At 28.2% G+C, this 21,640-nt stretch overlaps 2 protein-coding genes and 1 pseudogene across 2 annotated transcripts; 2 read left to right on the forward strand and 1 right to left on the reverse strand.

Moving 5' to 3' along the window:
• The first annotated feature begins 3,712 nt into the window (after positions 1–3,712).
• On the forward strand, positions 3,713–7,658 carry LOC112680639 (WD repeat and FYVE domain-containing protein 2-like). The gene is made up of 7 exons (XM_025550828.1): positions 3,713–4,242; positions 5,656–5,797; positions 5,986–6,212; positions 6,402–6,641; positions 6,797–6,902; positions 7,059–7,282; positions 7,346–7,658. Exons 1-7 carry the CDS (start codon positions 4,082–4,084, stop codon positions 7,482–7,484), a joined length of 1,239 nt encoding a protein of 412 aa, XP_025406613.1. The 5' UTR covers positions 3,713–4,081; the 3' UTR covers positions 7,485–7,658.
• A 4,704-nt stretch (positions 7,659–12,362) lies between these two features.
• On the reverse strand, positions 12,363–14,138 carry LOC112693364 (annotated as a pseudogene).
• A 3,254-nt stretch (positions 14,139–17,392) lies between these two features.
• LOC112693437 lies at positions 17,393–19,854 on the forward strand. Its single transcript, XM_025568545.1, has 3 exons — positions 17,393–17,508; positions 19,032–19,699; positions 19,838–19,854. The coding sequence occupies exons 1-3, from the start codon at positions 17,393–17,395 to the stop codon at positions 19,852–19,854; spliced, it is 801 nt and encodes a 266-aa protein (XP_025424330.1).
• Positions 19,855–21,640: the final 1,786 nt, after the last annotated feature.

Below are 21,640 nucleotides of genomic sequence, written 5' to 3' on the forward strand. Positions count from 1 at the left end.
TTGCAATGAGATACTATATAAATGTTCAAATTTTCAAAGTTAAATTATCTACGGTTCGGTCGTAACATAGAATTGTACCGACTAAAGAAGCGCTCGATTTAACAGAGGTAATGGGTGCAAATTTCATATTTTTAATGTCCAAAGGAGTGAGCTCATTCTGCAATATTACCTCATTCATTTGGCAATGTATATATCTAATTAATTTTAGACAGTTTAAACTAGGATTTTTGTTTAATACACTGTGCATTTTTTCTTTTACTGCAACTCCTAATGGTCTTTGTACTTGTTCTATGCATTTTACAACTTCTTCAACAAGTCCTAAACTTTAAACTAAAGTAATTTTTCATCTCGAATATATTGAAATATCGAAATAATAAACATATATCGACCGTAGATTAAATTTAATAATTCAGTGCATTTTTTAAACTAGTTGACTAGGCGACACATATGTCGTCCAGTCGATTGAAAGGCTGGATAAAATTATGCAGACCAAATGTCAAATACTACCATCACACCATTAAGTAAACAGAATATTTTGAGAGAAAAAAAAACTGTCGCTCAGTCCTTAAAAAATGCACTGTAATAATTGGTACCATTTTGTTTACGTACTTTTAAAAACATGGGAAATTTTCTATATTGAATTATTAATAAATCGTAAATGTAACTTATTTTTCTTCTTATTTTATTTTATATATAATTTCACCAATTGAAATAAGGCTTTAGTCCATGGAAGTGAAATACCGAATGGTTAGCACCTATTGTAGTCATATTGTAGTGTTGTAGTGTTGTACACTATTGTAGTGTTGATTTTTTTTAAAATTTCAGCTGTAATAATTAAAAGCAAAACTCAAGGGAGTTTTTCAATATAAGAGAGAAAGCATGATATTAATAGGTAACATATTATAATTTCAACTTTAGAGAAAGTTTTTTTTTGATTATTTATTAATACAATCTAATCTGTGATATTGTTTTTTTTATTAATAAAGTGTTATTTTATAATGTTAAAAATTATAAAAATACTAAACATTTATAATTCAAGTTGTGAAATTTATTTTTTATTTGATAAAATATAATGAAACTAAAGTGTATTTATAAAGTTTTATTATATTGGTGGTTTATTCATTATAAGATAAAAATTAAAAAATTATGTTTGTTTTTAATTTGAAATACACGTAATGTTATATAAACATGTAAAAACTATAGGGAGTATATGATGTAATATTTTTATTAACATTAGTACATCACTTGCATGAATGCATTGCGTATTATTAGTGGACACTGGACAATAATTATGTTATTCATATGTTGAATGTTGACACTACTGACTAGTAAGTAGGGATGTGTAGTTCATGAGCTAGCCAACTCAGAGCAGAGGCGGCTTGATCATGAATTTTGTGGTTCACTGAACCACTAAATATTTTGGGATGGGTGTCATTTTTATAGGTGGGTACTTGATCTTGGCATCTGGCAGTGGTAGACAGTGGTGGTTTTATGGGGGGGGGGGGAATGTGGACCGCCCTCCCTTGAGTCATGTAAAAACTAAAAATATGAATGAGCAGTTTACTAAAAATCGTTTTTAATTTTGTCGATAATTTTTTGTCAAAATTGTTTACTGTTTACAAAAATGTTTGATCCTATAGAAGTTTGTCTGTTAATGAAGTTTGAATAAAAAAATTAATTTTTGTTTTAATTTTTCTATTGATATTGATCTCTATTGATCTTTATGTTATGTCATTGTGGTATAAAGTTTTTAGAACTTAAAATTACTTCTCATGTATCAACTAATAGGAAAAAATAAATGGAATATGTACCTATACAAATTGTAAGTACATGCAAAATGTTTTCGCTCCCCCCTCCCCTTGTGGCTTCTCAAGAACCGCCACTAACTGTAGGTAATATACAATTGGCAGTTTAATAATAATTAGGTAAGTTTTTGTACTTTATATGACTTTTTGGTAGGTGGGTGGGTGGTATTAACTATGCTTGAACCACTAACTGAAAAATGTCGAACCGCCTATGATTCAGAGTCGACTCTTTAAAATTAACTGTGGGAGTAGAATTATTATTTCAAGAATCGACTTCTCAATTCAACCAACTTATCCAATTCAATTCACGAATCAGTAATCATTAGAGTGCGGATTTAAATACATTTGCATATTTATTCTAGTTGGTCGTATGATATGCTCAGGGCCATCGTAAAGTTTAGTGGGGTCTGGAGCAACTTATAGCATAGGACCTATACAGTGGCAAACCAGGAGCTGTTATGGAGTTGACAAAAAAAAGCGATGGATATTGTGACCACCAAAAGTTTGGGGCCATATTTCGATATTTACCTATTTATTTTTATTTTAAGGGCTAATTTTACATTTTTAATTGCATATTTTAATTTTTTTATTTATTTTATTATTTATTTATTTATTTTTTTTTTTTTTGATACTTTTAAAATATTTACCTACTAGATATTGTAGTATAAGGGGTAAATCTGTTTATGAAAAAATTTAGAAAAGTATTAATACAAAATAAAGAATACGACATATTAAAATATTAAAATTTTTGAATGGGGACAGTAAATCATTTCATACCGGCGAAGATTTATTTCCAAATAAAATGATATATTTTTTTAAATACACACCTATTACTTTTGTAGATATTGAAAGATAATTATTAAGTTATAAAAATTTTTTGATAGACAAATGCCAATCAATGGTTTTTGAAAATATAACTAAAATTATTGTCATACAATGCAATGTGCATTCAGGAAAGAATATGTCATGTAGGTTATATTTTTGATATTAATTTATTTCAATTTTTCTTATAGATGAAAACTACCAACAAATGATTTTGGTTAGTAAATTCCTTTAAAAAGAAATAAAAAAAAGTTTTTACAGTACGGTTACAAAATGTTAAATGTAGTTTTTTTTGTATTATTAACTAGGTATTTAATTTATCAATTACATTTTTTTTTAATGCATAATTTAATACATTAGTGCGTATACTTGTGCATTTTTAAAGATTGTTTAGCGTATATTTGATTGGTTTTTAATGTATATAAATCCGCGCTAAGTAATCATTAACCTCATTAACTGAACTGATACACACCTCACGGATCTCGAGTGTTGTTGATAGCCATGTTTATACAATTATGTTATTAGTATACAGTTCCATATCCAAACGTATAATATAATTAGGTACTCATGTGGTACAATGTAATAAATCATATTGTACATTACAATCATGATTTCCGAGTAAAAATCCATGACAATGGATAATCGTAATTAGTTTCATAATATGAGAAAGCAATAGGCCGATAACGATTCAAGTGAACAATTATAATATCATTATATATATCATATCATATATTATATGGACTATGGACTTGCGAGTCAACCTGAGACTCCGAATTCCGAGAGTCGAGAACTGACATTCGAGATTAGCTTCGGATTTAAACAAGAGAGTTGGAAGAGTTGAGAGTCGATTTACTGACAAAACTCATCTAACTGAGCTGAGTTGAAAGATTCGATTTGCCAAAATAAGTTGAATTTCTCATCTCTAATAATAATTAAATGTTATGGGCGATGGCGACGGACAATAATCAATCGATCCACACGCGATAATCGGACGACCGGTCTGAAGAGGGTGCTGTCGAGGAAACACAACATGTCGCCGGTTGCAGTAATGGCGCGACCGTTTGCGTTCGAGCTGATAAGGTACGTCATTGCCGTCGTCGCCACAGCCGCTGTGATAAGAGCCGTTGATTCTGTTGTAAGTCCGAATTTGAGTGCCGTGTGCGTGCGTGCGTGTGCGAGTGTTTGTGTGTGTGTGTGTGTGTGTGTGTGGTATTGCAGCAGCAACACAGCGACTTGGGACCCGTTTATGGATATTTGTGTGCTGTGCCGAAAACCGTTTTCCGCGCAATCATACCGTTCCGATTCCTGGTGCTTATCGACGTGAGGAATACGGCGCGAGTACGCTACGGTGTAGACGTTGTAGACGTACCTACCTAGTTTCCACCGCGTTTCGTTCATTTTTCTGCTTGGTTTCTTACCGCTTAAACACAGTCAGTGTCCCGATCGCACGTATAATGGCTGCTCAAATCAAACCAGGGCCTAGCTCGAGCAATGACAAATTGAATACGAATCGGAAGCCAGTGCTATTGGCCAAAATCGAAGGGTGCAGCGACAACGTGAACAAAGCCGTCTACATACCGGACACTGACGGTGTCATCAGTGTTTCGAGCGATCGGTAATAACATCATCAGTCTTTAATTTATGTTAGGGGATTGAGTTCCACACCAAATGTACTACTAACAGACCAAATCGTATAGTGCGAAGTTTATGTATTAAAATATAATTAATTTAGGGGTGCTGTACATTAAACTATTAAGCATTATTCAATTTATTGCTTTATTGTTAACTTATTGTTTATGTACATCTATATATGTATAAATTTCAAACTTATATTTATTGTAGAAATTCTATTTGTTTTTTTCCATCTTGTTCAGTCGAGTTGTATTTACTCAAGTCATAAGAGCTTAACAATCTGTATTTTACCATTGTGATTTGTGTTATTACAACTCTAAGGGTCATCGATAATAAAACTATTTCCTCTTCGTAATTGAATATATTAAAAATTATATAAATTATATTTATTATACTAAATTTATAAAAATGTAATTTATACAGGCCACAGTTATTTATATGCACAATTTTTTTATATTTCATTGATGGAGATTTAATTTTAGTAAACATTTAAGTATTTAGATATAAAAAAAGCTTGGAGTCTACAAAAAAGAAGTTGTGATAAATAAATTCAACAAATTTCAATATTCATTGTAGTTTCTTTTAATTTACAAATAAATTATACAGATGTCATACTAATTAAAATGTGATAAATTAGTTTTATATTCATGTGTGGAAATATATTCAAAGTTTATCCAATGTTTCATTTAAGTTTAACATGATGCTTTTAGTTCAATTATAATAAATTTAAAATTATAATTTAATAATTACTTTTGGTAGTATTACAGTTGAGTATGTATCGAAAATTAAAGCTATCATGTATGTGGAATAACAATTATATTAATTATTATTATATATTATTAATATATTAATATGTATTTGCTTAATGTCTATTACTGATAAAATGATGGATGATTAGGGCTCAGAAGTTGATGTAATATGCTTTTTTTTTTGGACCTTCTTAAACAATGCTCTTTTAGTTAAAAATATATTTCAATAGCATGTAAATGTAAATAATTGATATATTAAGTTGCTGAATCCTTTACTTAAAATCAAGAGATTATTCTTTGAGCAATAATTTTTTGTTACATATTTTCAAGGTTAGAAATGATGTTCAAAATATAAAGTAACAAAGTGTTGTTAATGGATGACTTCCTTATTGTACTAATTTATAATATTTTACATAGACATTTAATAAATTTTATTACTGTAATATTTAATGTTGGAATTGACAAAAAAAATATATATATAAAAATAACTTTTGAAGTGTAGATATACTAAATATATTTGTACTATATTACACATTTTTCAATAATAAAAAACGAATGTTGTTAATTATATTGTCACTTAATTAAGTGAGTTTTATTTTATTGTATTATTTTCATAGTTTTTTTTTTTTTTTTTTTTTAAATTTCAGATCTGTGAGAGTATGGTTAAAAAGAGATTCAGGTCAATATTGGCCTAGTATTTGTAATTACTTGCCGTCACCTGCTGTTGATTTATTTTACCGTCCAATCACTAGACAATTATTTGTTGGGCAAGAAAATGGAACTATATCAGTAAGTATAATAAAGTGAAATCATTTCTAGTAAATATAGTTTATTTAAATATTAGTATTGTTGTTTTATATTAAGCTTAAAAGACTTATATACTCCTTAAAGGTATCATTTGTTATAAATATTTTATATCTTTAGTTTTATTATGTTTATTAAATTTAAATTTTAAATTAATTATTTTGTTTGATTAGGAATTTATACTAGAAGAAGATTTCAATCGTATGGAATCTAAAGGTGATATCCTAGCACATTATGGTCGTATCACTGGAATGATCTGGACTGAAGTATCTATAGATGGAATTTTAGAACAATGGATTTTAAGTACATCTCGTGATAAGAGATTTCAGTATCATAATGCTAAAAATGGTAATCCAATTGGTCCACCTTTTGTTTGTGCAGCATGGTGTACATCATTAGAGTATCCTTTAAATTCAAATTTTTTGTGTTAAATTTGTGTAATAACAATCAGGTCTAAATGAAATATTTCTTTATTTTACAAGTTGTAAATTTTAGTTTCTACAATTTTTGTCACTATATGCTTTTATCTTATTTTATAGTGGATAAAATTTTAAGAAATTTGATTCTGCCTTACATTACCTTTCATCAGATATGATGCAGAATCTGCTCATGCTTTTGTTGGAGATTATTCTGGCAATATAACAATGCTTAACATAAAGGCTGATGGATTACAAGTTGTTACAACATTAACTGGTCATACTGCTTGCATTGAAACTCTCACCTGGGATGTATCTACTAGACGTTTGTTTTCAGCTGGTCATGATCGTTTGATTATAGTATGGGATATTGGAGGTGGCCAAGGCACAGCTTACGAACTTCACGGTCATACGTATGCAATCTTATAAAATTAATATAATTTAAATTGCATTATTACTTATATATTATAATTATATTGAAGTTTAGATTAAATTAATTTATGCTATAGTAATCCACAATATTAACTTTAGACCAATAATGTAAGTACCTATGTACATTTATTTTCAGTAATAGAGTAACATCTTTAGCATTTGTATCATCTAAAAACCAATTAATATCTGCTGGTGAAGATTCAGTTTTGGTATTTTGGGATTTAAATGCTGAAAGAAAAGAAGTAAGTCGATAAAATGTATGCGTTATATTTTTAACATAGTACAGTAGAGAATATTAATTTTATTATTTATTTACTTAAAGGTAATAATTTATTAATTTTTTTAATAATAATATACATGTTGATATTCAATTAATATTCTTTTGTTTTTATTTATAGACACCACCATGGGCTGAATCAGATAATTGTGAGTCTTGCAGCCGTCCATTTTTGTGGAATATAACTGGAATATTTGAACGCAAACAATTTGGATCAAGACAACATCATTGTAGGGCGTGTGGTCGTGCTCTCTGTGATAAATGTAGCCAAGAACAATCCACCATACCTTCTATGGGCTTTGAGCTTCCAGTAAGAGTCTGTAAATTTTGCAGCACTAATATAGAGTAAGTGAAATTATCATAAATTGTATTTTTAATTTCTTAAAATGAGCTTTTATTTGTTTTTAGTCATACACCACTTGCAACATTCCATGACGCTAAGCATAGCGTAATGTCAATAACAATGGATTTACAACGGAAATGTATCGTAACAGTTGGTCAAGACCGGGTTATAAAGATTTGGGATGTATCAAGCCTATTGTTATAGATTACCTTTAAATTACCTTTCACTGTTTATGTATTTTATAATTGCATTTTAAGTTTTCTTTTTATAATAAAATATGAAAAATGAGTGTAATATCTAAGCATTTATCACTATCTATAAATAATTTAGTTAAACATTTATATCAAAATATATCTTATGGGAGATAATGTTATTTAATTATAATACATAAATGTGTAAACACATAAATTTAAATGTGTGTATTCTATATATACTTATTATTGAATAATCTTAATTATATTTTATACATACTTAAGTATGTTACTATTATTATTTAAATAATTAAGCATTTTATTATTTACAAGTGTGTAAACAATTATATTTCAGTGAATGAATTTTTAACAAACCTGTTTTTTTATTAACTATTAGTTTAGGGCTCAGATTTTCTAGTACTTAAAATGATAGTTATATGTTTTATATTTTACTCTTCAAATTTAAATCATTGAAATATTTTTAGTTTTTTTTTTTTTTAATTATTAGAACACAAATAACATGAAGTACTTTTCTAAGATTAGTTGATATGTTTAAATACATTTGTAAATTAAAATAATACTATTTGAACTGAAATGTAATATAATCTAGTTGTATTAAATATTTTGAATAGTAAATTCTACTTATGATAATTTTAAATTTAAAAATTTCATATTTTAAAACTAATAATTACCATTTAAATTTTGTAGTAAAATAACCTTTTTTTTATCTTAATAATTATATGTAAATACTACAAAATCTGAGCTTTGAATTTATTAATTTAATATTGTCTAAAATATATACAGTTTGCAATACATGCATATATAAACCTAATAGACAAATATTATAACATATTGTACAAATATTAACCCAATTATTGGATTAAACAATATTTGGTTATATATATATATATATAATTTATTAAATTTGTTTTATTTAAAAAAAAATATTTAGTTTTTATTATTTCATTTAAAACTGTAAGTCAGATGGTTTGATATGACATTTTTTTGAAATTTAGTGAGATTTAAATAAATATAGTTTATAATTTACCGAATATTCATAGTTGGTTATTAACAACCTAAGTTTACCAATAGAATCGTTTTCACTATTGGTTAAGATTCTATAGTGTTATGCAGGGAAGTAGTATTAAGCAATATAAAACTCATTTAGATGCCTGATATTTCTTTTTATTTAAGTATTTATTTTTGTTATAAGAAGTTTTTTAACTTAGGTCCACAATTCAATCAATTAGTGTCATTTGTATGCACAAAATTGTAAAATTTAAAATTTAGAGTAACTAACAATTGTATTCAACATATCTATTTAAAATTATTTTTCATAAGGTAATATTTAACTTTTCCAAATTTTTTTTTTTATCAGCTAAAAACATTGACGAGTTTTTATCATATTTAATTACAAGAAATATAAATTTAAAATTAAGTAATTAATTCAATAACAGAATAAATAAAACTATCAAATAGTTACTAAACATCTGTATCAATTTCTTTTGGCAAAGAAAAAAAAATATCTTCACAAAATGTAAATTATTTGTAAACTGTATATTTATTAATACGAGCTTTTCGTTAAATAAATGAAGTTAATTTTGATTAAAATTTAAAATAATAACATATTTTATTTAAATTAATATTTTTGTATTTTGTTTTTCTTGTATTTTTGGACCAGAAATCATCTGAAATTTGAATATACTTATGTCCTTTACGCTATGTAATATGAAAATGACGCAATGGAGAATAGGAGTATCTAGTTTTTGGGTAATGTGTATATTTATAAAATATTGTTTCTAATATAAAACATAGATGTACGACGTACTTTAAAACACATTTTTTATGTATAGAAATAAAAAAGAAAATGTGAAAATTGTTGTTATAATATATTTCAACTATTCAAGTATCAATATTGTAAAGAAAAAAAATTTAGAATTTTGTTATTGTGTTAGTGCAATTGTGTTGATACTAATTGATAACAATGCGTTTTTCTATTTAAAAAACATTGATTTAAATATATATATATATATATATATATAAATACAGTCGCGGTTTTTTTTAAACATTTTTGGAGGGGGGATTCTTTTACATTATCTTAAAAATACCTACTATGAAACGTAGTAATTTGAAGGAAAATATAAATAACTAAATAGGCAATAGCTGTAACAAACATTCTAATAAATGGATATAAGGTTGAAATCATTAGATTTATGTATAAATGTACCTATAAGCTTATATCCGCATATAAAATATAATATATAACAAATTAAACGTATAACCTAGGGTGTGGTCCAGTTAAAACCACCACTGTATATGTATACTGTCATTACTTGGGCGGTGATTATTGATTTTTTTTTTCGAATACTATTTTTTTTTTCGTTACTCTTATTAAGAATATATTTTTAATATGTCGATGCCACGGCTTACTGCTTTAAATCTCAAAATATATTTTTATGAATTGTAAAGGTATATAGATATAAAATTAACATTACTAGAAAAAAATCGAGACAAAACGTGACTCAATTTATGTCATATAATAATATAATAATCATAAAATTTATGACATATAATGCGTTATAAATAATCGCAATAATCGTAAATTTCGTGACAATAAGTAATTAAAATTCAAATCATATCGTATTGTTTTCATCATGTTTAGCCATACCAAATGTCAGGTATGAATTGACTGGGATGTTACAATAGCAGCAGTTGTACAAACCTAAAATATATAAGAAATAATATAAGTTTCCCCTTTCACACACGATGGTTTCGTCCGTACGAATTTTAACCGTACGATTTTTTTTCGTTCGAACATTATTTTCACACACAACGGTTTTGTCCGTACGATTTCTGATTACGATTTCAATTTCTGTGTCAATTATTTCCATTATTAATTTATTATTTTATTTCTATTTTAAAGTGATAATTTTAATAAGCATTTTTTTTCTAAATTTTAATTTAATTTTAATTTTTCTAAATATAAATTTGTCGCGTCCCGCGTAGTCACACGGTAAAACACATCACAAGGAGGTTCCCATGTACATCAAAAACCACAAATATGGATAAGTTAGATTATTGAGCTCATGTGGTTATTACACTAGATATTGTAATAAGAAATTGGAATATCAAAATCACATGCGTGGACGAATAAAAGAGTTCACATAAACGTTTTTATGGGAAATTAAACTAAATTAAAATAAATAGTTGATCGAACGTTATAAATGTTATAACACCAAACGTTAATCACGTTTTATGGGAAATTAAATTAAATTAAATTAAAATGAATAGTTAATCAAAAACCACATCCTGGGCATTTGCGTCAATAATTATGTCACGGCCTGGAGATAACGCACACACACTCATAATTTATAGGAAATTATCTTATTTTATTATCTTATTCATTTACACACACACATTTGGGATTTTACATACACACATACAATATCACATATAAAAGGGACCCGAAAACAAGGGCAAATCAGACGAGTCTTGTCTATGCTGCACTGAGCACCTTCACGTCAGTGTATGTTATGGTCTGGACTTAGAAATATTTCTAATTATTTTATAAGTTACAATTGTTAGGACTTAGATAATTTCTATCACTAGAATATTTACAAAATTGTAGTTAGGATAATTTTTATAAGTTGAATAAATTTAATTATTTTAAAAAGAAGTCTTAATTATTCCTGACTACACTTCCACTCAAGCGTTGACAGAGACGTTGTAACTGAATAATCAGATCGATTGGTTGGCACGTAACAAATTTTAATAAGAAGTTATGACAACGGACGGTGGAAGATTAAAAACCATGTAGTGTGAATATGCACACCTAGTCACGTAGGTCACTGATAAGACGGCGGCGGCACGGTGCAATACTTTTCAGTCGTCAGGCTGATGGACTTTGTTTTCACACACAACGTGTTTTTCTTGTGAATTCTCTGTGATATTATAGATATTTTTCAATTTTAATTTCAACTTAGTTGGCTTTCAAGATGTATCGAAAGCGCACTAGTGCCATGTGTTTTTTATATCGTCGTCTTCAAAAGTATCGAAAATAACGAAATCGTATTTACTGGGTGCACCCAATTAATCAGAGAAGAGATGAAGTGGGAACATTTGTTTCTTTAATGAAAGAATTATGCGCAGATGAAAACAAATTTTTTATTATTTTCGAATGTCAATTTCATCCTTTGACGAGCTTCATAACCTATTAAAAAACAGTATTCAGCGGCAAAACATTAAAATGAGAATTTGCATTCAACCTGTGTTAATGATAGCTGTAACACTGAGGTAAGTATTAAAGTTTTAGGTTGATTGTATTATTAACTTTTAATTTACTGAAAAATAGAAAAATAGCATAAACATGACTAGCTTTTTGCTGTTATAAATAAAAAAAAAAAAATGAAAAAGTTTATTATAATAACAAATATAAATTAAGAAATTAGAAAAGAGAATTAAATTGGACTTAATGCAGAAAATTCAATTGAGTTTAATGAAAATGAAATAGATAGGGCTGGAGAGGGACTATCTATAGGTTGGGGTATCGGTGCACAATAGGTTGAAGCTGTAGGTTGATCCAAGTTTTGATAATACTGGTAAGAAGCTTGTTGTGGTGGTTGATTTCTTTGAGTTACTATATAGAAATGAGGATGAGTAGATATTGTAGGCTGAGATGAATGTAAGGGAGGCTGTGGATAATTGAAAGGTTGAGGGCCTCTTCGTTTTTCATCAGTTATATTTGAAATCAGTTGTAATACTCTCATTTGAAATTTCAAAACTTCATCTTCATTAAACTTTTCCAACGTAGGTATTACTCCATTAAAAAAAGATAAATGTCGATTTGGCATATCACTTTGAAGAGGTTTTAACATCATCTGTTCTAATTCATCAGCCTTATGACGTTTTTTTTAAAAAGAACCTAAATCTTGGTCAACTTTTTTGATTCGAGTGGCTTGAGTTGAGTCTTTTTTGTGGTAAATGTCTTTTTCGACTTCAGTGTTATCAATTTCACCATCATCTTTTTCAAAATTATCTTCCACTTCCCTTGTTAGGTATAATTTTTTTAAAAATGGTAGTTGGTCACTGTAAACATATTTTTTATGTTTAAAAGCTCCAGCTCCAGATTTTAATTTTTCTTTTTTAGAAAACTTTGCAAAAGCATCTCGTATATTTATCCAACTTTTAATTACTTCTTTTCCTATAATGATAAAAAATATTTTAGATTCTGAATAAAACGAAGAATATATTGATTTTACAATGATGTATTTTTTTTTTTTTTTTTAATGTGTTTCTAATTATTTTTTGGGTAGTATTAGGAACTATAGTTTTTTTTAGGTATCATACAAGTGGATGCTCATTCACAGATTTTCAGTATACATACAGAATTGGTGTTTCTACTGCTAGTAAGATAGTCAAAGAAGTTTGCAGAGCTTTTTGGATTGTAATGAAGTAAACATTTTCTACCCAATTCATCAAAAGAACAGTGGGAAAAAATTCCATTGGATTTTGAAAAAAATATTAATTTTCCACATTATATAGGAGCGGTGAGTAATAATTTAATTATTGCATATATTTTATTTAAATTACTCAAACCATTAAAATGTTTATACTATTATTATAGGTGGACGGAAAACATATCCGGATAATTTGTCCACGTTCAAGTGGATCCATGTTTTATTGATTGTATTGATATGTATTATTGATGGCAATAGCAGACTCAAATTATCGTTTCGTTTATGCAAATATAGGAAGTTACGGGAAAGATTGTGATTCTGCTGTTTTTAAGTGAAGCAGATTGTGGAAACCTATTGTTACTAAAAGACACCATATTCCAGAACAGAAATGCCTCCCAGGAACTGATAGTTCTGAAGTGCCATATTTTTTTGTTGGAGATGAAGCCTTCGCTCTATATAAACACCTTTTACGACCATTTGGAGGATCAAATCTATCAGTGGAAAAACGAATTTTCAATTATTGTTTGAGTAGAGTTAGGCGTTATATCGAATGTACATTTGGAATTTTAACTAAGAAGTGGCGTATTTTTCACTGACCAATAAACGTTGAACCAGATTTTGCAGTTGATATTGTTAAAGCTTGTATTGTACCTACTGCATAATTTTAATAGAAACAAGGATGGAGTATTATTTGACGATACTACAACAATTACAGGATTGGGTGATTTATTACCAGAACAATCATCACGTGGAGGTTTATCGGCAAATAATACTCGACAGATATTAAGCAACTACTTTATAGTTGGAGCAATCCCGTGGCAAATGTCAAAAGTGTAGATAATAAAAAAATTAATTTTTTTTTATTTTAAAAAATATATGAAAATAATACTTAGTTACCATTTTTAGCAAATAAATAATACTAGTATACAATTAAATAACATATTAAATACTCGCTTCTATTATATAAATTCTATTATATACAAATAAACTTTAATTATTTTTACTTATACTTTATAATATAAATACTCACCAAATGCATTTTTGTCTTTATTCCGTAATTCATTGAAATTTGACTTCAATTCAATGTAAACTTCTACCCGAGCGTTTCTTGTATCATTCCTATCTTTATAAAGTTCTAGTGATTTATCCCATAAAACAAGTCTAGCTTCGAAAAGAGAAATAAGTTATTCTGTGTCAATATCATCAGCCATATTGACTTACAAAACCACTTAATTATAATATAATATAATTATTAATAAAATATAATATTAAAATGCTTCACAAGAAACCACAAAAACGGACGGTGGACGATTAAAAACCGTGTAGTGTGAATCCACGCGTCTTATCACGTAGGCTAGTCATAAGAGAGCGACGGCACGGCGCCGTACTTTTCAGTCGTTGACATGGCTGTATCACGGCGGCCGTACGGAAAAAATCCATCCACCGTCCTGTGTGAAAGCTGCAATTAGTTACCCTTATTTACTGTCAATTAAAATCCGTACAGACGAAACCGTCGTGTGAAAGGAGGGGCGTTAGTATGTTCTAATAATTTTATTCGTTTGTATTTTTTTTATTATTTAATGTTAATTTAATTATTTAATAATTTTAATTATTTCGAAAAATGGAGGAGCTTCAAAATAGCCGAAAATATTGTAACCAACATTATTTCAACCGAAAATATTTTAGCTGACATATTTTGTCCGAACCGTATTTTAGCCGATACATATTTCAGCCGAACCGTATTTTAGCCGACAGTATAGTCATTTGAGCATGGTAATATCATACTGTGGTAATAGTTTATACCATGGTTATAGATACTATGTTATGATAGGCAGATAGGTACTAGTCAGAACCGGCAAAATCTATGGGCGACCGGGATGCCGAACTGAAAATTATTCTTATTTAATTTATTTTTTAACACGCATTAACAATCTACAATTTTATAAGTTAATAACTTAATTACAATATTATATAATTAGGTAATAAAGTTTAAAGTTATAATACAAAATACCTAATTAAATTTTATTAAAACTTACTAAAAAACTTAATTTTACTACTACTCAAACTAGGTAAAGATACGGTCTGCAAGGCGTGACACATCGCCGCGATAAGTGTGGTTTCCAAGACGCGACATGTCGCGACGATAGTACAATTTTTTTCTGCCAGTTATCACAAACAGAAATATTGTTAGTGCGGTTCTAAGTCTGTTCAAACGTGTACGCAGTACGCACTAGCCACTACAAGAGTATATTTTAAATTCTGAAATTTAAATAATAATAATTAATAACAATGGATGAATTGATTTTTAATAATAATAATATTTTAACTGTGCTATTGATAGATGAGGATGACGATGAGGCTAATTTTTTTTATTTGACGTCAAAAAAAAAAAAAAACTAACCGACGATATATTTAAAAATCGTGAAAGTGAAGGATGTTTTGAAATATTAATCAATCGACACTTAATACACAACCACGTCAAATTTCGTGAATATTTTCGGATTAATTATAAACAATTTAACTTTATATTATCTTTGGTTGAAGAAAAATTAAAATAAAAAAATTAATTCATTAATACATCGGCAACACTTCTTGATTTGGATAAACCACGCTTCTTAGTTAAATTAGTTTCATGTGGTACGTCATCAGCTGCTTCATATAATGTATCTCCTCTTTCTTCATCATAAGGAATGTCCATTTTTTGGTTTATTGTCACGTTACAAGTTGAGCTAAAAATGTAAATGTAATTACGTAATAATGCTTTTATTTATATCAATTTTTTTCATAATAAGACCTAATATAAATTCAATAATTATAATACTTACTTTCGCTCACATTCAACTTGGTCTAAAAAAGTAAGATGTGGTGCCAAAGATCATTTTTTTTTTGTTTGAAGCGGCTGATCCAGTTCCAGGTTTTCTTTTATTTCGTGTATACGAATCCCTTATATTTTTCCATCGCTTTTTAGTGTCATCTACTACAAAATTTATAAAATTAATTTCAGAATCATTTATTTTATATTTATTGTATAGGTTATATACTATTTTATTTAACAGGTTTTCCAATTTTAATCGATATATGGTTCCATATATTATCTTTTATTATAATATTTTTGTAATCCGCAGCTCCTATATTGTATAATATAGGATTATTTTGCACCTCTTGGACCAATATTTCGTCATCAGACGGCGAAAATGTAACTTTTGACATGGTGTCGTCGTGATAGGTCGCGTGTACACTGCTTCTGTAGCAGTAGTGTTGTTGGCCGCGGTGACCAAAAGTTTGCACGCCGCGACCTGTCGCGTCTGACAGACCAGATTATACGATTTCCGTGAAAATATACATTCACGACGTGTCGCGCCTTGCAGACCGTACCTTAAGGAGGGGATTAAGGGCGTCAAAACATCTTAGATCATGTTATATCCTTATTTATAACCTAATCAGTAATACGGTATAAGATAGTATGAGATAAAATATTTTAGGAGTGTCGGCTAAAATACGGTTCGAAGAAATTACGAGTTGGATCATTTATTTTTCGGCTAAAATACGGATTGGCTGATAAGAACATTATTATTTAATACAATTTATAGTTAATAAATTATATTCATTGCTAAAATGTTTCTACTTTTGAAAATTTCGAGGGGGTTTGAACCCCTGGATCCCCTCAGTTACGGCCTTGAGCTGATATATTATCGGCTATTATACGCACTCCCGAAAAATGGAAAGTATAATATTTTTAAGATATAAAATATAGTATACCGAAATTATCTTATTAACTTTATCTTTATGTATATTTATAGACAATCGAATTATTTTTGTATCAAAGCCTATACAATTGAAATACTTTACTGTTGTCAATTATATGTGTTTGAAAAATAAACGTAGTACCTATTTTAAATACTTTGCAAACGGTCGGTTTTTAAGGGGTTTAGTATAGGCAATTATTTTAGTGCTTACGCCGTGTCCTACGTGGCGTCCGTCAATGCGATGCGTCTGATGCGTTTATCCGTTTATCCGTTAATGCGATAATCCGATAATACGACGTGTCCTACGTGGCGTCCGTCAATGCGATGCGTCTGATGCGTTTATCCGTTTATCCGTTAATGCGATAATCCGATAATACGACGTGTCCTATGTGGTGTCCGTTAATGCGATATTGCGCTATATACGATTTAATAACATTTTTCGTCAGTCCATCACAGACGATTTAAGAGTACATTACATTACTCTAGTAAGTTTTACTCTTAGTAAATTATAATTTATTATAATGTCACTTTCAAAGTCAGAAATGGTTTCGTTATTAAATTTATCTGAAAGTACGTACCTCAAGTATCTAATTTTAAAATATAAAAAAAAACGTTTGCCTATACAACAGATCTATAAAGATCGTTTTATGTTCGGTGAATTCCATCATCTATATGGAAAATTACGTGGCAATGCTGGTTTGTTTTTAACATATACTAGGATGTCTATAGACACATTCGACTACATCATAGAAAAAATATCACCTGATTGTAGTCATGTTTCAACAAATTTTCAAAAACCAATTTCTGTTGAAGAAAGGCTCCTTGTAACCATAAGGTAAATTGAGTTATTAATTTCTTTAATATACTATATTTTCAGTTATCATAACTGATAATCTATTATATAAGTAATCATTCGATTTTGGTCCGTCCCGAGGAGAGGGGGCACTCCCCCAAGAGTGTATCAGTTGTCACATTAGCTGTTGAATCGGTAATAAATTTCTGAAAGACCTTTTTTTATAAAATCGGCAATTTTTTTTTCATATAATTTTTTAAATAGAATTGAAGAATTTTTTACTGAATAAAAATTCATATAATAAATATTGTAATTATTGTATAGTTTATTTATTATATAAGTGTAAATAATTATAAACTAATAGGTAGGATAAAAAATAATAATCACTGGTCACTTAAAGAAAAAAAAATTAAACTAAATACTTTACCTGGAATTCAGCTGATTATCTAGGTTTAAACTTTTAATATATCTAATCATAATAACATAATATTTAATAAAAAAAAGCTTTATAAGTTAAACAAAAATGTTTTGACCAATAAAAAACACTTAAATACTAAATAACGAGTTTTTTTCTAATGTATCACTATTACTATTTTGAGAAATATTAATGGCAGATGGTTGAGAGTTATTGTTATTATTGTTATATTGAACATAATCTGGATCATTTGGTGCGCAATAGGATGCCATTGATGAAGATGACGAAGGATATGAATATGAAGTACCTGCAGCTGTAGTATTATAATGATATGGCATATTAGCCGTTGTTAATAATGGTTGTCTTATTTCACTTGACTGCAATTCGTTAAGAATAATTCCTTGAAATTGATTTCGCACACGTAGTTTTTGTATTGCATTCATTTTTTTAAAATGTGGTAACAGGGATTTAAAAAAAAACATATCTTTGTCATCTTCGGAATTCTGCAATTGATTTTTTAGCAAAACTGAAATTTTATTATTTTTGTCGCGTTCTAATTCTAAAAGTTGGTCTTCAAATGTGTTTGTACAGGTTTTTTTCTATTTTTTTTTTTGGAATGCTAACTTTTATTGGAGAATCAACGATTATTTCTATATCAGAAACGTCTGCAGGTGTAGGATAAAACGTAGATTTTGATGATGATTCATGATATTTATTTACAGTTATATTATATTCTAAATCGGTATCAACGGCATCCCTGGTATCACTTGTATCATAATCATCATTTTTTTCAAATAAATTATCAGAGTTTTCTGTGGAAAATGTTTCTGAAATATTACTGTCTGTAATCCTTGGTGTAGTAGTATCATTTAAAAATAACATTAAATGATAATAAGACCATTTGCCATTATATTCTTCAATATATTCTTGTGCATCGCCAGAACAACTTTTCACAATTTTTTTCCTTTCTTTTAGAAACGTATCTCGTAGACTACGCCATTTCTTTTTTGTATCTTCTTCTACAAAAAACACGCCAAATTAAAAAAAAATAATATATGTTATAATATACGTTTAATGGCATAAAATAATAATAATAATAATCACTAATAAATATACATATACCTAGTGCATTTATTTTTTATTGAAACAGATATTTGGCAACTGGAATGGCTTTTAGGCAACTTGCACTTTCATTTAGAATATCGAAATCAACAGTGTCAACTATAGTTATTGAAGTTTGTAAAGCTATTTGGAATAATTTAAGTGAAAAACATTTACCAACACCAACTATAGAAAAACTAAAAATTATTGAAAAGGAATTTTACCAAAAATGGAACTATCCAAATTGTATTGGAAGTATAGATGGTAAACATATCAGAGTTCGATGTCCGAAAAATCCTGGTAGTATGTTTTTTAATTACAAACAATACTATTCAATCGTTTTAATGGCTATTGCTGATGCAAATTATAAATTCATAATAGTAGATGTAGGAGGTTATGGAAAAGATAGCGATGACGGTATTTTATGCGCTTCAAATATATATCACAGTCTTGAAAACGAATCGTTAAAAATCCCAAGTGAGAAAAAATTTCCAAACTCAAATGTAAAAGTTCCACATGTTTTTATTGGTGATGAAGCATTTCCACTGCGTAATTATTTAATGCGACCATTTCCTAGATATCAATTACAAGATGCTGATAAGATGTACTACAACTATAGACATGCTAGAGCCAGGATGACTATTGAATGTGCTTTTGGTATTGCTTCATCAAAGTTTCGTATTCTTTTAAAAGCTATTGAAACAAAAATAGAAAATTGTATTATAAATAGTGTATAGAGTGTTAATAATAGTTATAAATAGTCGATTATTTGTAGTACGTAGTCGTCACTCATCAGTCAGTTGTGTTCATCACTAGTAGATACTCAATTTATAATAATATAATATCGTATTTTAGCACTCGATCGACGTTGATTTAATATCAAACGCATTATCGCATACGGCGAAAACAAATTATTTTGTTTTTCAAATTTGCGTCCGATCCGTCCGTTAACGGATTATCGCATTTGCCGCACACTTTGGACAGTTGTATTAATTTATATATATTTGTTTTTATTTCTCGACGGATTATCGCATCGGACGCATCGGACGTATTTAACGGACGCCACGTAGGACACGCCGTTACATGTGGGAGCGTAGTAAATGATCATTAGTGTTAATGCGGTTGTATAACCACTTCTTCTCTTCAAAGACCCTGGTCGCAACGTTATAGCAATGTTATTTATAAATAAAATAATTTTAAAATAATAATGTTCATCTGTATTCTGTAATCGCGTTGGCCCACATGATTTCGTTGTACATTGAATTGAATATAATATAATTTTTAGTATTTGTTGTAATCATTAGAGGTCGGATTTTTTTGACTACATATTTTTCATGAAAAATATATTTTGGGACTAGAGCATTTTTAATACAAAATATAAATATTTAATATTAATCCTTCCTAAAATATAAAACCTACCTGTAATTCTAAAACTATAATATATATAATTAAAATATAATATTATAATTACGTGTTAGACGATTGGGCAATTTTGCAATAGCGATTGGTGTGTGTTGTAAAACTATCCGACTATTATATCTACTTAATACATTTTCTTCTTTTCAAAAATTAATAAATATTTAAAATACATTTAAAATTAACAAATCGTCGGTACCTCCGGTAATTAATATGTTTTGTATTTATTTTTTTAAATATTCAGGATAACGCATTTCTGGCAGCATGTATTCATGATAGAATTCGGATAAAATTAGTTCCATTCTATTACACTATAATTTAAATAAGAATTACTTTATCCGTTTTGACTGTCGTTAGTGAATGAAATACGTTTCATAAAGAAGGAAAAAATGTCAAAAACTATATAACACTCAAGATACTATAAATATACCATAATATAATTATGATATGTAAGATATAGCCCTATATCTTATAGTTTTATCACAGATTATATTTAGGTTTCATCATTGACCTACGAATTAATCGAAAACGTTGAATGAGTTCGCGACTTGTATTTAGCATAGCTTCCGCATGCGTACGTACAAGTCACCATTATCACGATACAGAACGTAATGTTTTATTTGATAAAAAATATGTACTTTTTGTTAATTCTACCGTCCAATCTAACTATGCGATAATATTCCTGAAAACTGATTTGAATTTGTTATAATGTCTTTTTATGATCGATTAGACCACATTTTAAGATTTCTTATTAAAATCTGAATAATCAACGCTTAAAATGTGAAAATATTCAAATCAGTTTTCAAAATTTTTATCGCATGAATTAGTCGACTGTTACAGTTGACAATAAATTGGTATGTTCTAACCAAACGTTTACAATACCCTTAAAATAGAAGAGAAATTTTGTATTATTATTTTTAAATGAACCCCAATATTATTGGTTATAAAATAATTGTGTTATAAAAATAATTTTGTCTTATTTAATAGCAACGCTATAATAAAGATATTATATTAGTAGACATAGGATTTGTTTACATTTTTATATTGAAATATTATGTTATACAATGTTATTTGGTGTACCTTTTGATCAAAATAAATACGAAATAGAAATAGATTTTAAGTGTGGACAAGTGTAGAAAATAAATATTGTAAATTATACATTTTGAAAGAAATTAGTCAAATAATCAATTGTTATTAAGATTTTAAGTTATAAATTAGTTGTGATGTCAACATTACTAAAAT

Source organism: Sipha flava, unplaced genomic scaffold, assembly GCF_003268045.1.
Source record: "Sipha flava isolate LNK unplaced genomic scaffold, YSA_version1 0_pilon_pilon, whole genome shotgun sequence".
NCBI classification, from domain to species: Eukaryota; Metazoa; Arthropoda; class Insecta; order Hemiptera; family Aphididae; genus Sipha; species Sipha flava.

What these genes read in the sequence shown, in the direction of transcription:
- LOC112693437 (XM_025568545.1), top strand. Translation starts at nt 17,393, where the DNA reads ATGTCTATAGACACATTCGACTACATCATAGAAAAAATATCACCTGAT. An exon ending in AGGCTCCTTGTAACCATAAG is followed by an intron (nt 17,509 to 19,031) that starts GTAAATTGAGTT and finishes TTATTGAAACAG; the next exon opens with ATATTTGGCAACTGGAATGG.
- LOC112680639 (XM_025550828.1), top strand. Translation starts at nt 4,082, where the DNA reads ATGGCTGCTCAAATCAAACCAGGGCCTAGCTCGAGCAATGACAAATTG. An exon ending in TACGAACTTCACGGTCATAC is followed by an intron (nt 6,642 to 6,796) that starts GTATGCAATCTT and finishes ATTTATTTTCAG; the next exon opens with TAATAGAGTAACATCTTTAG. An exon ending in TAAATGCTGAAAGAAAAGAA is followed by an intron (nt 6,903 to 7,058) that starts GTAAGTCGATAA and finishes TTTTATTTATAG; the next exon opens with ACACCACCATGGGCTGAATC.